Genomic DNA, 13,547 nt, shown 5'->3' with positions numbered 1-13,547 from the left:
TCTTTTGTCTTTTATTATTTACCGTCAAGGTTCTTTTGAAAAGGGTTTGATGTGAACTGTCAGAAATTTGTGATTGTGTGTTTCGTTTGCACGCACGCAACTGAAATAGGAAGGGTTTCTTGCCTCTTAATCGCAAATATGTTGTTTGTTTCAATAAAAGTTTCACTGGAAAAGATTTCTGTGAAATTTCCAGCTTGTGTAAACTTATCATGTTGTGTAATTTTCGAGCTTAACAAATTTGCATACATGTGTTGAAATGTGATACGGGGAGAATTTTGTAGTAGCGCATAAGTCACGAAAATAAACAGGTCTGTTGGAAGCGAGCTTGAGTTCAACAAAATGAGCCCCAAAATCAGCAAAAAATTGTCGATGAATAATAAAGTAGCTGCTATTTGCAAAATGATGGAATTACCTGGTGATAAATAACCTCGTCTTGGAGAGTAAATTTTTGACTTTGCAGAAACAATGGTTGGCGATTGTGATCTTTGTTTTGAATTCGCTCATTTATTGTCAAACTTTATAACACTTTACAGAAAAAGAAACTTACGAAAACCCGGTATCTTGCCATCATTTGACACAGATGCTTTACTTTAGTAAACTTTAGTATTACAAAGCTGTCAGATGGTCAGAGGGCACGCTTAAACTTGTGGTGAAAGAAGTTGTGAGAGAGCTTGAAAATTATCAACATGTCAGCCCAGAAGCATATGTTTCTCACTTCCCATTTATTTTCTGCAATCTTTTTGGGTTCAGTACTTTGCTGGTAACCACATGTCTTCTCAGGCTATTTACCCAAGACTTCTACCATGGCACTACAATGATAGACAATACCAAAACAATATCGTGCACTGTTAGAGCTACATATTACGCAAGGACAACTTGAATCTCCTGGAAGACAACACACAGCTCAGTTGACATTTTATGTGGAATAAATCGCTGTGTTACTTCACTACCAACGTAAGCAATGCATGCCTATTTTTTCTAAAGAGGACAGGAATTTCTTCTTTCTACAAATGATTAATTAACAGGCCGGTAGCCAGGTTTTTAACCCCAGAAAAGGATCTGTTTCGTCGTACGAATGTGTAAGGACCTGTGAGCCAAAGGGCCTCTGCTGGTAAGTCGTCTGGGTGAACCCTTAAATGGTCTTCTTAATGACCCCCCAACTTGAAAAAAATTGTCTGGAACGGTGCACGTACCACAGGCAACCCAGTGTACCCTCACGGAGGGTCTAGTTAAGGGTAAACTAAGAAAGGCATTTTAGAACGGCACGCGCGGGACGACTTTTGATAAAGGATATTGTATTCCTAATCTGCTGGGGGCTCAGAAGTGTTCCCACTGCTTCTTTTCTGGTAATAGTAGGCAAGAAGACGGTCTATGGCGTATGTCATTGACATGTCGACGAAGTTGTAAAAGGCATCTATGTCCTGTGACGCTTTTTCTGGATTGGGTGACACGTATATCGTTGATGGCGTATCTCCAAACAATGTTCTCACGGCTTCGTTGGTAACACGAACACAATCCTTGCTGTTGAACTCGAGACCAATGACTGGACCTAAGAAGCAATGACGGGTTTCCATCGAGTTTCTATGGTAATGGGGTTCGATATTATCGTCCGAAGGCTCTTTGGAGTGCAAACATGAAAATGTCCCAAGAGAAATCGAAAACAGTGTCCATGCAAATTTGTTTTTGGAAGGAGGGGGAGGGGGGCTTAAAAGATGTATTATGGGATTTTAGAAAGTAGAGAAAGAAAAGGTGAAAGGCAGCACTGAATCCAACCTAACCGAAATATACCCTGACTCAACTAACATTACATATACATACATACTTTATTTATAGAGGGTAACACTAATTATTACATTCTCAACCCCGGTTAATGCATTTCTCGTGCTCTGATTGGTTTACTCAATCTCGGTTATCAGCTCGTATACCATAGTTTGACCTTAAATTGCAAATGATTGCGTTAAGCGTTGATTTTTTCGCTTTTTTCGCTCGTGTTTCGTACTTCCAAACTTATGGAGTTTAAGGAATTTAATAAAACAATTATTCCATTCGCGCTTGTTGGATATGAGACTGGTTATAGCCAACTCATATCCAACGCGCGCTCATGGAATAATTGTTAAATAGCTCAAAGCTAATAAACGTGTGGCCCTCAAAAATTAGAAAAAAATAAAACAAAAAAATACAGGATACAACTATCTAAAAATTATACTATCAAATCCACAAATTCTAATAAATATTCAATTAAATTAATATCAAGCTAAATACTAATTAATTTAGAGTAAGCTCTTCTTTAAAAATTACATTTATTTAAATAAACTCTTCTTAAATACAGGAAGAGAATCCAAGCTGTAACCAAGAAAGACTTTGTACTTTTTGTCTCACGTATATACTTAGGACAAACTAAGTTAAATTTAAAACAGAGTTAACTGAATAGAGTGTAATGTGAAGTGCTAGATTTCTATCCCATATAAACCATGCGAGCGTTAGCCCTAGTGATGGAAATGGGCCCACACAAGGACAGAGAAAAACTCTGACCAGGGTGGGGATTGAACCCACGACCTCCGGGTTAGATCTCCGCTGCTCTACCGACTGAGCTACAAGGTCAGACGGGAGCAAGCCGTGGGAACTAAAGATGTTAAAGTCACGGCAATGAACTTGTACAAGTACAAGGAAAGGTTACGTTTATACAAACGTTGGCCGTGTAGCACTTATATTTTAAACAGAGTTAACTGAATAGAGTGTAATGTGAAGTGCTAGATTTCTATCCCATATAGTAGGGCTAACGCTCACATGGTTCATATGGGATAGAAATCTAGCACTTCACATTGCACTCTATTCAGTTAACTCTGTTTAAAATATAAGTGCTACACCGCCAACGTTTGTATAAACGTAACCTTTCCTTAAGTTAAATTTAGACAATGACGCCAAATTGAATTTTACGGTATCGATTTGAAAGCGTAATTGAAACTTGCGTCTTCAACAACTAAAAGAAATGAACGCAAAATCATACACACCTTTTTCGGCTGCGGCTTTATAGTCTTCAGATTGAAATACTCTACTGACGTCTTCCGGCTTCATTCTTATTTCTTTTGTCTGGACAAGTGCGCACTATCTCTAGCAAATATCAAAAGAGGGAATTTTTAGCGATCTGAACAAGCGCATGCGCAGTACTAACGCAAACTTTATCTTCAACGTTATGTCATCACGACCATGTTAGATGACGCAAACAATAGTTCCCTTATTCCAGTATTCGTACTGTATGACATCATTTCGCGATTATTACCTCAAATAGTTCGTTGCTGAGTACCTATTACAAGGACTTGGGCAAAAAACGACAATGTCGGTCATACTTGAGAGAAACACAAGTTGACACTAGGGGAATACTGAACAATAGGACTTGATTTAATCAACACTAGTGTTATCTCCTTAAGCCGTGGGAACTAAAGATGTTAAAGTCACGGCAATGAACTTGTACAAGTACAAGGAAAGGTTGCGTTTGTACAAACGTTGGCCGTGTAGCACTTATATTTTAAACAGAGTTAACTGAATAGAGTGTAATGTGAAGTGCTAGATTTCTATCCCATATAGTGGGGCTAACGCTCACATGGTTCATATGGGATAGAAATCTAGCACTTCACATTGCACTCTCTTCAGTTAACTCTGTTTAAAATATAAGTGCTGCACGGCCAACGTTTGTATAAACGTAACCTTTCCTTAAGTTAAATTTAGACAATGACGCCAATTTTACGGTATCGATTTGAAAGCGTAATTGAAACTTGCGCCTTCAACAACTAAAAGAAATGAACGCAAAATCATACACACCTTTTTCGGCTGCGGCTTTATAGTCTTCAGATTGAAATACTCTACTGACGTCTTCCGGCTTCATTCTTATATATCAAAAGAGGGAATTTTTAGCGATCTGAACAAGCGCATGCGCAGTACTAACGCAAACTTTATCTTCAACGTTATGTCATCACCACCATGTTAGATGACGCAAACAATAGTTCCCTTATTCCAGTATTCGTACTGTATGACATCATTTCGCGATTATTACCTCAAATGTACATGGAACAGGTACATGTACATGTGCATTCTAGTGTCGTCATGATTATTATTTTCCATTTTGATATAACTGAACAGGGGCGCATCCCTACCATCCCTTCGTCGTTTTGGAAACCGGTCATCGTTTATCTTATGTCTGTCCCTGCTGTTGGCATTCCCTGGTCAGTCACTGTTAAAACGCGTTAACACAGCAAGTCAACGATCAATTTTTGTAGCAACATTTTAAGACATTTTTTGCTCAAATATGAATGATTCAGTTGTTGAGTTTTAAAGCACAGGGAAAGATTTGGTGACCATGAAGGGATCGTAAGTACATTGGCGACGCTCTTTACTGTTATGAGACTAACATGGTTGTAGAAACAGAAATAAACGTAGTAATGGCTGTTTCACTATTTCATTGGAACAGCACATGCTCTGACAGTTTACTTCAACTTACTTTCTGACAGGAAAAACTCTCACCTATGCAGTGCCTGTGATAAACTCCATTCAAAATATCAAGTCAAAAATTAACGTAAGTAAACTTACATGTCTTTTGTTCATCTTTTGCTAAGATTAAGGCTATAATATATAGATTTAGCCCGGCCTAAAAGCGGATCCCCTGTTTCTAACCACAGAAAGCAATATAGTGCTTATGGAAATAATTATGCGTCTGCATAAAGTACAAAGTTAATCGTCATTAGTGATGTGTACTCCAGTTTACAGTGATAAAACAGATCAAACACCTCTGAACTAACAGCAGTAAACAAACAAGCCTTGTAAACAACAACCAACAATTTTAATCAACAACAACAATTAAAATTAAATGCACGGTAATCTCTTTCACAACATTTTCCGTTTGACTGACAATCTTTATCTCTCCGGCTCTCTCTTCAATTCAGGCAACAGCAAAGATTGTACTAATTAAACGTCAACCTAAAGCGTAATAATAGGGACGTTAAGATTTACGACGGCGACGTCAACAAAAACGTCACCTTAAACTATAGCTTTGCTCTATCATAAGTCTTTCTAGATTATTCCTTCGCGTTCACGTCGTACAATGTGGGCGAAGTGTATTAGAACTAAATCGATTTCAGAGTGAAAATAGAGAATGCAAGGTTCTGTGTTCCATGCTCACGTTGTCGTCAAAACTTCTAATTTGGTGATTTCACGTCGTCGTTATATAAAGTACCGCAAAAATATGCGCTAAAATGCGTCAGTGCTGCTCGTGCAGCACGATTATTTATTCTCTTTTATCCAATGATATCATTGTTTTGTGGCGTTGTCGTCAACATCGCCGTCGCAGATCTTAAGGTCCCTAATTTCGCTTACTCGACTGAAATTTCACAGTCAAACAAAGCAGCTCACAACTGGGCATCCATTTCACACAAAAAGCATATATCATAAATGTGATTCTTGAAATATGTCAGAATGTCTGTCACGGAGAAATTGCAAAAGTTTTCAGGCCTTCTCCGATTTTTGCTTTTTTTAAAGCTAGTTTTACAAACTATGTGAGGAAGCGAGGCATAGATTAAGAAGGAAAACATTACCTGAAAGCTAGAGTAGTGGTAATCAGGAGCTGACATAGTAAGATAATGGTTTGACACTGACGAAACATAAAAAAAACTAGTCAGTGTCAAACCATTATCTTACCTGAAAGCTAACCGTTTTAAATGAGTCTTTTGTCTTTTGCTCTATTTCTCTCCGCTTTACGTTCATTTTCATTGAAATCTTGTCTTCTTCTCCTTCCTCGGCTTCTCTCAAGGATTTCTTGGCTTAAATTTCTCAAATTTCGTCATCTCTTCTCTCGTGCTCTTTCCTGCTCTTTATCCCGTTGCTCGTCACTAATATAATTTCCCGCAAGAAAAATGCGGGTTGCCAGATGCAACGCTGCCACGCGATTTCCTGGCAAGGAAAACTGCCCGAACACTCCCGTCCCTAGTGGCTGTCCTGCCTCCCCACCTTCACCCCTACAGTCCGCACGGGCGGACGTACGTGACGTCATAACCAAAATTTCCATAAAAGCTGCCTATCGGTAACTTCCACGTGTTTTCTCAATACTTGTGGATAGTAAAAAGCGACCAGTTCTTTGTAATCATCATCTTCCAGGAGGGAGTTGTTAAATTTCCATAGACCTGTACATCAATGTACAAGATTCGCCAAATAAACTTCCTGACTGTCTTCTGTCTCTCCGTCGTAGTGATAATGATACCAAAAAGTAATTTGGCTGGACGAAATTTTATGAGCACGTCCCGCCAAAGTTTGCTTGTAGTTTATGCAAACAGCTGCAGAACGGTAGCCTCCTCAATTCTCTCAGGGTGTATCAAAACATGGCATTGTTTTGGAATACAGATAAGGGCAGGAAATTGAATCTTTTAAAGTAGTTGATATTTGTAAAATTTTCAACAAATTAACGTCACTATTCATTGGTCTGTATCATTTTTAAAAAGGAGAAATTTAGACCCGTCTGGATTTGTTCACCAAACAGTTCTCGATTTACTGCTTGTCCATCGAGTATATTTGATTTGTTTTAATGTACTTTGTACAAAGTTGGTGTGTTGTTCGAGCTCCCGCATACATCAGCAAGCAACGCACCGTTGAATTTTGTTAATCAGGCTGTTTTCATGTAGAATTGTCCTTAATTTATACGAGGAACCTTTACTAGACGGGAAACTTACTTTCCTTTGCGTTGCCTGAGAAATTGAGTTCTAGACTCGTCTAGTTCGAATTTAAGAAGCAACGTAATCATGAAGATAAATTTTTTGAGGATATGGTGAGAAGTCGAAAAAGATTTGATGGAATAACAGAAATAAACAAGTGTTTTTAGTGAAACATCAACATTCCAAAGCACGAAAAATTGCTTTAAGGAGTTGGTCTAGCTCTTCATTGCAATCTCATTGTCAGACTATATTTATTGATCGTATTGAGAAGACTTGAAAATCATTTTTTACTCACTCTTCTTTGTTAGAACTAGGATGAACAAAGGTTTGTAGCATATACAGTAAATCAGTAAAGAATCTGCAAGAAAACGTTCTCAAACTGAACGATTAACCTTGACTTAAATTACTTTGTCTGTTTCGATCCTTTCAGTTTTTTATTTGAAATACAAATCTGAAATTAAATTAAATCCTCAATTGATACTAATCACCTGTTTCTGCCTGACGACAACAGCTATGTATCATCCTCAGTCAGGCTGGAGAAGAAACGACAGGACATCGTCAAACAAGAGAATCAGTTTTTTATTTGCCCACCCAAAATAATGTGTATTAATAATAAAATCTTTTCATCTGATCCGGGATGAAAACTGGTAAATAAAAACCCTCAGTAAAATGCAATATAATATTACACTTGACTCTAACCTAGTAACGCATAAGAGCTATTTTTTGTTTAATTCTCACCTTTGAAGAGCGTATACTGTAAATGAGATTTTACATAAATATCAACTGTCTAGTGACTATGTTTTCCTACAATTGCAACCGACATAAATGTGACAAATTTAAATGGAACCTTCAAAGAAACTGAAAACAAATCATTTGCTTATTGAAATGAGGAAAAGGCATGTTTTACGATTTTCAGCAGGGAACGTATTTCTTTACTATAGCAGAACAGCTAGACTGTTGAAAAAAGGAACGTGATCCATTTGGAAAAAAGTGGTGTTAGATGGATGTGGTGTTAGGTTCTGTTTGCGACGAGAATGAGGAACTGTTATCAAAGTGCCTAAAGAAAGACTTGAAAATGTCCGTTAATTCCGATCAGTAAAAGGGGAAAAATCATGTTCCATTTGATTGTGTCTATCTCAAAATAAAAGAAATGAAACTAATTTAAAATTTACGCTAGGAATTGGAAAAAGCCCAGCAAGACTCCGTTCAAAGACTGTTTTCCTGCTACTTTTTTTTGTCGTCTCCAATTTCGTAGATGAAATTTATTGATTTACATCGCATTCGACTACTTCCTTGCGCTAGTTATTGTGAAACCTTTTTATGGTTCTTAAGTTAGTCCATAAAGGGCGGTCTTTTTCAAATTCCCAAATATAAATTTCTTAATTAGAACGACTAGCCACATTCAAAAACAAAGAGTCTTCTTAATTTGGCACATGTAAACGCGCTGCAGTTGACAGCACAGACAAACTATTGGCTGTTAATACATGCATTTTGTCGGTTTAGTTTGACACTGCACGATTCGGGACAGGAGGCTATTATCTGCGATTATCACCGACTTTGTTAAATTGATTCAGGTCTCCTATGGAATACATATAATCACGCTCGAGCTAATAATTGTAGAGTTGCAGAAAACAAGCCTTGGCGCTTTGGTTTTCTAGGTATTGAGAAACAGTCCAGCAGTAGTTGCTCTATTCCATCGAGGTGTAAAAGCTTCAACTCGTCGTCAGAATGAACGAAGCAAATGAAATGTCTCACGACCATGATCATGAACATGGACCGGGAATAACTTCATCAGCAACAGTCGCCATTGTGGCAGGAATTTTCAGCTTGACATTTTCGTCAGCTACAATTTTAACGAACATTGTTCTTTTAGTCACACTCTTCAGCGATCCCTACAATTATTTTCGATCTCGCAGTACCACATATTTCGTGGCAAGTCTGTCTTTGAGCGATTTTCTTTCAGGCTTGTTTGTACAGCCTTTGTATTCGGCCTGTATGCTTTGCATTGGATCTGGACATGAGCAGCCCAAACTTTGCGATATTTCGCTTGTTTTCTCACATGTGACTACTAAGATCTCAATCTTTACAGCTGTTGCTTTATCATTGGATAGGTATCTAGCTGTGAAGCTTTCGTGGCGATACAAAAACCTTGTAACAATCCGAAAGGTCATGGTTTGTAACATTTTCATCTGGCTGTTGTCTGTGATATTTGAAGTATCACATTCTGTTGTTGAATCCGAAAACATTTTCGATTTGGTTGATCTTTACCTTCAAACCACGGTTCCATTAGTTCTTTTGAGTTGCGTTTATGCTGCCGCTTACATTGAATTTCGTCGTTACTCAAGAAATGTCGTTTTTGGACAAGCCCTTCCAGGTGGAAGATCTCGTACAGTTGTTCAGAACATTCGACTGGAAAAGAAGATAGTTTGGACAATGCTAATAGTCAATGTTGTGATATTTATATCTATTTCGCCGTATTTAATCGCAAAAAAATTAGAAAATGGCTGTTTAAAAGAGAAAAGCAGTGAATGTAGTGGGGTGGGTTTTGAAGCCTTGAAATCTCTTTCAGTACCAATGTTGTGTATAAGCTCTACGCTAAACCCATTCCTTTACGCTTGGAGAATACCACAATACAGGCAAGCCGTAATTGCGGTTAAAAACAGGACATGCTTTTCGGGTCAAAGATAAAGTTGCTTCACAAGTACTCCGGCAGTAAACAAGCCTACGGTTCTCGCAACTGATAGTCTATTTGAACGAAAATTTTCGTGGTTGTCAACTCTCTTTGTAACTCTCCAAAAGAGCTAGACCAATGGTAAACTACAATAAAATTGACTATGATATATGTGTAAGGTTATAATGATAAAAGGGTTCTTTTGCAATCCTCGATTCTGCTTCCATGAAATGGCGTCTTAAATCAAGTTTGGATCCTTTCTTGCTTAAAAAATGAAAAAGAAAACGGGGCTGTGCACATGCATTCATTGGCAAAAAACACTCTTTATCGAAAAGGTAATCACTTCAATTTAACACTTTATTCGATTTGACACCGCTGTTACTTACGATTTTTAAGTAGTCCTATTCGTGTCTATTGCTCTATTTCTCTCAGCTTTACATTCATTTTTATTGAAATTTTCTCTTCTTCTCCTTCCTCGGCTTCTCTCAAGGATTTCTTTGCTTAAATTTCTCAAATTTCGTCGCCTCTTCTCTTCTGCTCTTTCCTGCTCTTTATCGAGTTGCTCGTCAGTAATAAAATTTCCCTCCAGAAAAACGCGCGTAGCCAAATACAACGCTGCCACGCGATTTCATGCCAAGGAAAACTTCCCAAACACTCCCGTCCCTAGTGGCTATCCTGCCTCCCCACCTCCACCCCGACAGTCTGTACGGGCGGACGCACGTGACGTCATAAGCAAAATGTCCATAAAAGCTGCCAATCGGTAACTTCCACGTATTTTCTCAATATTTGTGGATAGTAAAAAACGAGGAGGGAAATGCTAAATTTCCATAGACCTGTACATCAATGTACAAGACTTTGATTCGCCAAATAAACTTCCTGACTGTCTTTGTATCTCGATCGTAGTGATAATGATATCAAAAAGTATTTTAGCTGGACGAAATTTTATCAGCACGTACCGCCAAAGTTTGCTTGTAGTTTATGCAAACAGCTGCACAACGGTAGCCTCCTCAATTCTCTTAGGGTGTATCATGGCAATGTTTTGGGATACAGATAAGGGCGGAAAATTGAATCTTTTAGAGTAGTTGATATTTGTAAATTTTTTAACAAATTAATGTCACTATTCATTGCTCTGTATCATTCTTTAAAAGGAAAAATTTAGACGCACCTGGATTTGTTCACCGATTTACTGCTTGTCCATTGAGTATATTTGATTTGTTTTAATGTATTTTGTACAAAGTTGTTGTGTTGTTCGAGCTCCATACATAAGGAAGCAACGCGCCGTTGAATTTTGTTAATCAGGCTGTTTTCATGTTGAATTGTCCTTAATTTATACAAGGAACCTTTACTAAACGGGAAACTTACTTTCCCTTGCGTTGCCTGAGAAATTGAGTTCTAGACTCGTCTAGTTCGAATTTAAGAAGCAACGTAATCATAAAGATAAACTTTTTGAGGATATGGTGAGAAGTCGAAAAGGATTTGATGGAATAACAAAAATAAACAAGTGTTTTCAGGGAAACATCAACATTCCAAAAGGGAAGAAATTACTTTAAGGAGTTGGTCTAGCTCTTCATTGCAATCTTATTGTCAGATCATACTGACAAGACTTAAAAATCATTTTTCATTCACTCTTCTTTGTTAGAACTAGGATGAACAAAGGTTTGTAGCATATATAGTAAATCAGTAAAGAATCTGCAAGAAAACGTTCATAAACTGAACGACTAACCTTGACTTAAATTACTTTGTCTGTTCCAATCCTTTCAGTTTTTTTATTTGAAATACAAGTAGAAAATTAAATTGAATCCTCAATTGATACGAATCACCTGTTTCTGCCTGACGACAACAACTTTGTATTATCCTCAGTCAGGCTGGAGAAGAAACGACAGGAAATCTTCAAATAATTACATAAGAGGATCAGTTTTTTATTTGCGCACCCAAAATAATGTGTGTTAATAAGAAAAGCTTTTCATCTCATCCGGGATGAAAACCGGTAAATAAAAACCTTCCGTAAAATGTAATATAATATTACACTTGACTCTAACCTAGTAACGCATAAGAGCTATTTTTTGTTTAATTCTCACCTTTGAAAAGCGTATGCTGTAACTGAGATTTTATATAAATATCAACTGTCTAGTGGCTATGTTTTCCTACAATCGAAATAAATGTGACAAATTTAAACGGAGCCTTCAAAGAAAATAAAAACAAATCATTTGCTTATTGAAATGAGGAATAAGCATGTTTTACGATTTTCAGCAGGGAACGTATTTGTTTACTATAACAGAACAGCTAGACTGTTGAGAACAGGGCCGTGATCCATTTGGAGAATTTTGGTGTTAGATGGAAAAGGTTCTGTTCGCGACGAGAATGAGGAAATGTTAGCCCAATTTTAGCACTGTGTTATCAAAATGCCTAAAGAAAGATTTGAAAACGTTCGTTAATTCCGACCAGTAAAAGGGAAAAAATCATGTTCCATTTGATTCTGTCTATCTCAAAATAAAAGAAATGAAACTCATTTAAAATTTACGCTAGGAATTAGTAAAAACCCAGCAAGACTCCGTTTAAAGACTGTTTTCCTGCTACTTTGTCGTCTCCAATTTCGTAGATGAAATTTATGAATTTACATAGCATTCGACTACTTCCTTGCGCTAGTTATTGTGAAACCTTTTTATAGTTCTTAAGTAAGTCCATAAAGGGCAGTCTTTTTCAAATTCCCAAATATAAATTTCTCAATTAGAATGACTAGCCACATTCGAAAACAAAGCGTCTTCTTAATTTGGCACATGTAAACGAGCTGTAGTTGACAGCACAGACAAATTATTGGCTGTTATTACATGCATTTTGTCGGTTTAGTGACGAAGTTTGACACAGCACGATTCGAGACAGGAGGCTATTATCTGCGATTATCACCGACTTTGTTAAATTGATTCAGGTCTCCTATGGAATACATATAATCAAGTTCGAGCTAATAATTGTCGAGTTGCAGAAAACAAGCCTTGGTGCTTCTAAGTCTTCCAGTAGAAGTTGCTATATTCCATCGAGATGTAAGAGCTTCAACTCGTCGTCACAATGAACGAAGCTAATGAAATGTCTCACGACCATGATCATGAACATGGAGCAGGAATAATTTCAACAGCAAGGGTCGCCATTGTGGCAGGAATTTTCAGCTTGACATTTTCTTCAGCTACAGTTTTAACGAACATTGTTCTTTTATTCACACTCTTCAGCGATCCCTACAATTATTTTCGATCTCGCGGTACCACATATTTCGTGGCAAGTCTGTCTTTGAGCGATTTTCTTTCAGGTTTGTTTGTACAGCCTTTGTATTCGGCTTGTATGCTTTGCATTGGATCTGGACATGAGCAGCCCAAACTTTGCGATATTTCGCTTATTTTCTCACATGTGACTACTAAGATTTCAATTTTTACAGTGGTTGCCTTAGCATTGGATAGGTATCTAGCTGTGAAGCTTTCATGGCGATACAAAAACCTTGTAACAATCCGAAAGGTCATTGTTTGTAACATTTTCGTTTGGCTGTTCTCTGTGGTATTCGAAGTATCACATTCTGTTGTTGAATCCGAAAACATTTTCGATTTGGTTGATCTTCACCTTCAAACCACGGTCCCATTAGTTTTTTTGAGTTGCGTTTATGCTGCCGCTTACATTGAATTTCGTCGTTACTCAAGAAACGTGGTTTTTCGGCAAGCCCTTACAGGTGGAAGATCTCGTAAGTTTGTTCAGAACATTCGACTCGCAAAGAAGATAGTTTGGACAGTCGTAATAATCAATGTTGTGATATTTATATCTTTTTCGCCGTATTTAATCGCAAAAAATTTAGAAAATGGCTGTTTAAAAAAGAAAAGCAGTGAATGTAGTGGGGTGGGTTTTGAAGCCTTGAAAGCTCTTTCAGTACCAATGTTGTGTATAAGCTCTGCGCTAAACCCATTCCTTTACGCTTGGAGAATACCAAAATACAGGCAAGCCGTAATTGCGGTTAAAAACAGGGCGTGCTTTTCGTGTCAAAGATAAAGTTGCATCAGAAGTTCTCACACAGTAAACGAGCCTACGGTTCTCGCAACTGATAGTTTATTTGAACGAAAAAGTCTCGTAGTTGTCAACTCTCTTTGTAACTCTCCAAAAGAGCGAGACCAGTAGTAAACTTCAATAAAATTGACTATGATATATGT

At 37.6% G+C, this 13,547-nt stretch overlaps 2 protein-coding genes across 2 annotated transcripts; both read left to right on the top strand.

Moving 5' to 3' along the window:
* The first annotated feature begins 8,340 nt into the window (after positions 1-8,340).
* On the top strand, positions 8,341-9,411 carry LOC138002110 (alpha-1B adrenergic receptor-like). Its single transcript, XM_068848207.1, has one exon. It carries the CDS (start codon positions 8,424-8,426, stop codon positions 9,381-9,383), a length of 960 nt encoding a protein of 319 aa, XP_068704308.1. The 5' UTR covers positions 8,341-8,423; the 3' UTR covers positions 9,384-9,411.
* A 2,939-nt stretch (positions 9,412-12,350) lies between these two features.
* LOC138002103 (adrenocorticotropic hormone receptor-like) lies at positions 12,351-13,547 on the top strand. Its single transcript, XM_068848200.1, has one exon. The coding sequence runs from the start codon at positions 12,430-12,432 to the stop codon at positions 13,387-13,389; it is 960 nt and encodes a 319-aa protein (XP_068704301.1). The 5' UTR covers positions 12,351-12,429; the 3' UTR covers positions 13,390-13,547.

This window comes from Montipora foliosa, chromosome 1 (assembly GCF_036669935.1).
Source record: "Montipora foliosa isolate CH-2021 chromosome 1, ASM3666993v2, whole genome shotgun sequence".
NCBI lineage: Eukaryota > Metazoa > Cnidaria > Anthozoa > Scleractinia > Acroporidae > Montipora > Montipora foliosa.
This window is presented reverse-complemented; position numbering and strand designations above follow the sequence as displayed.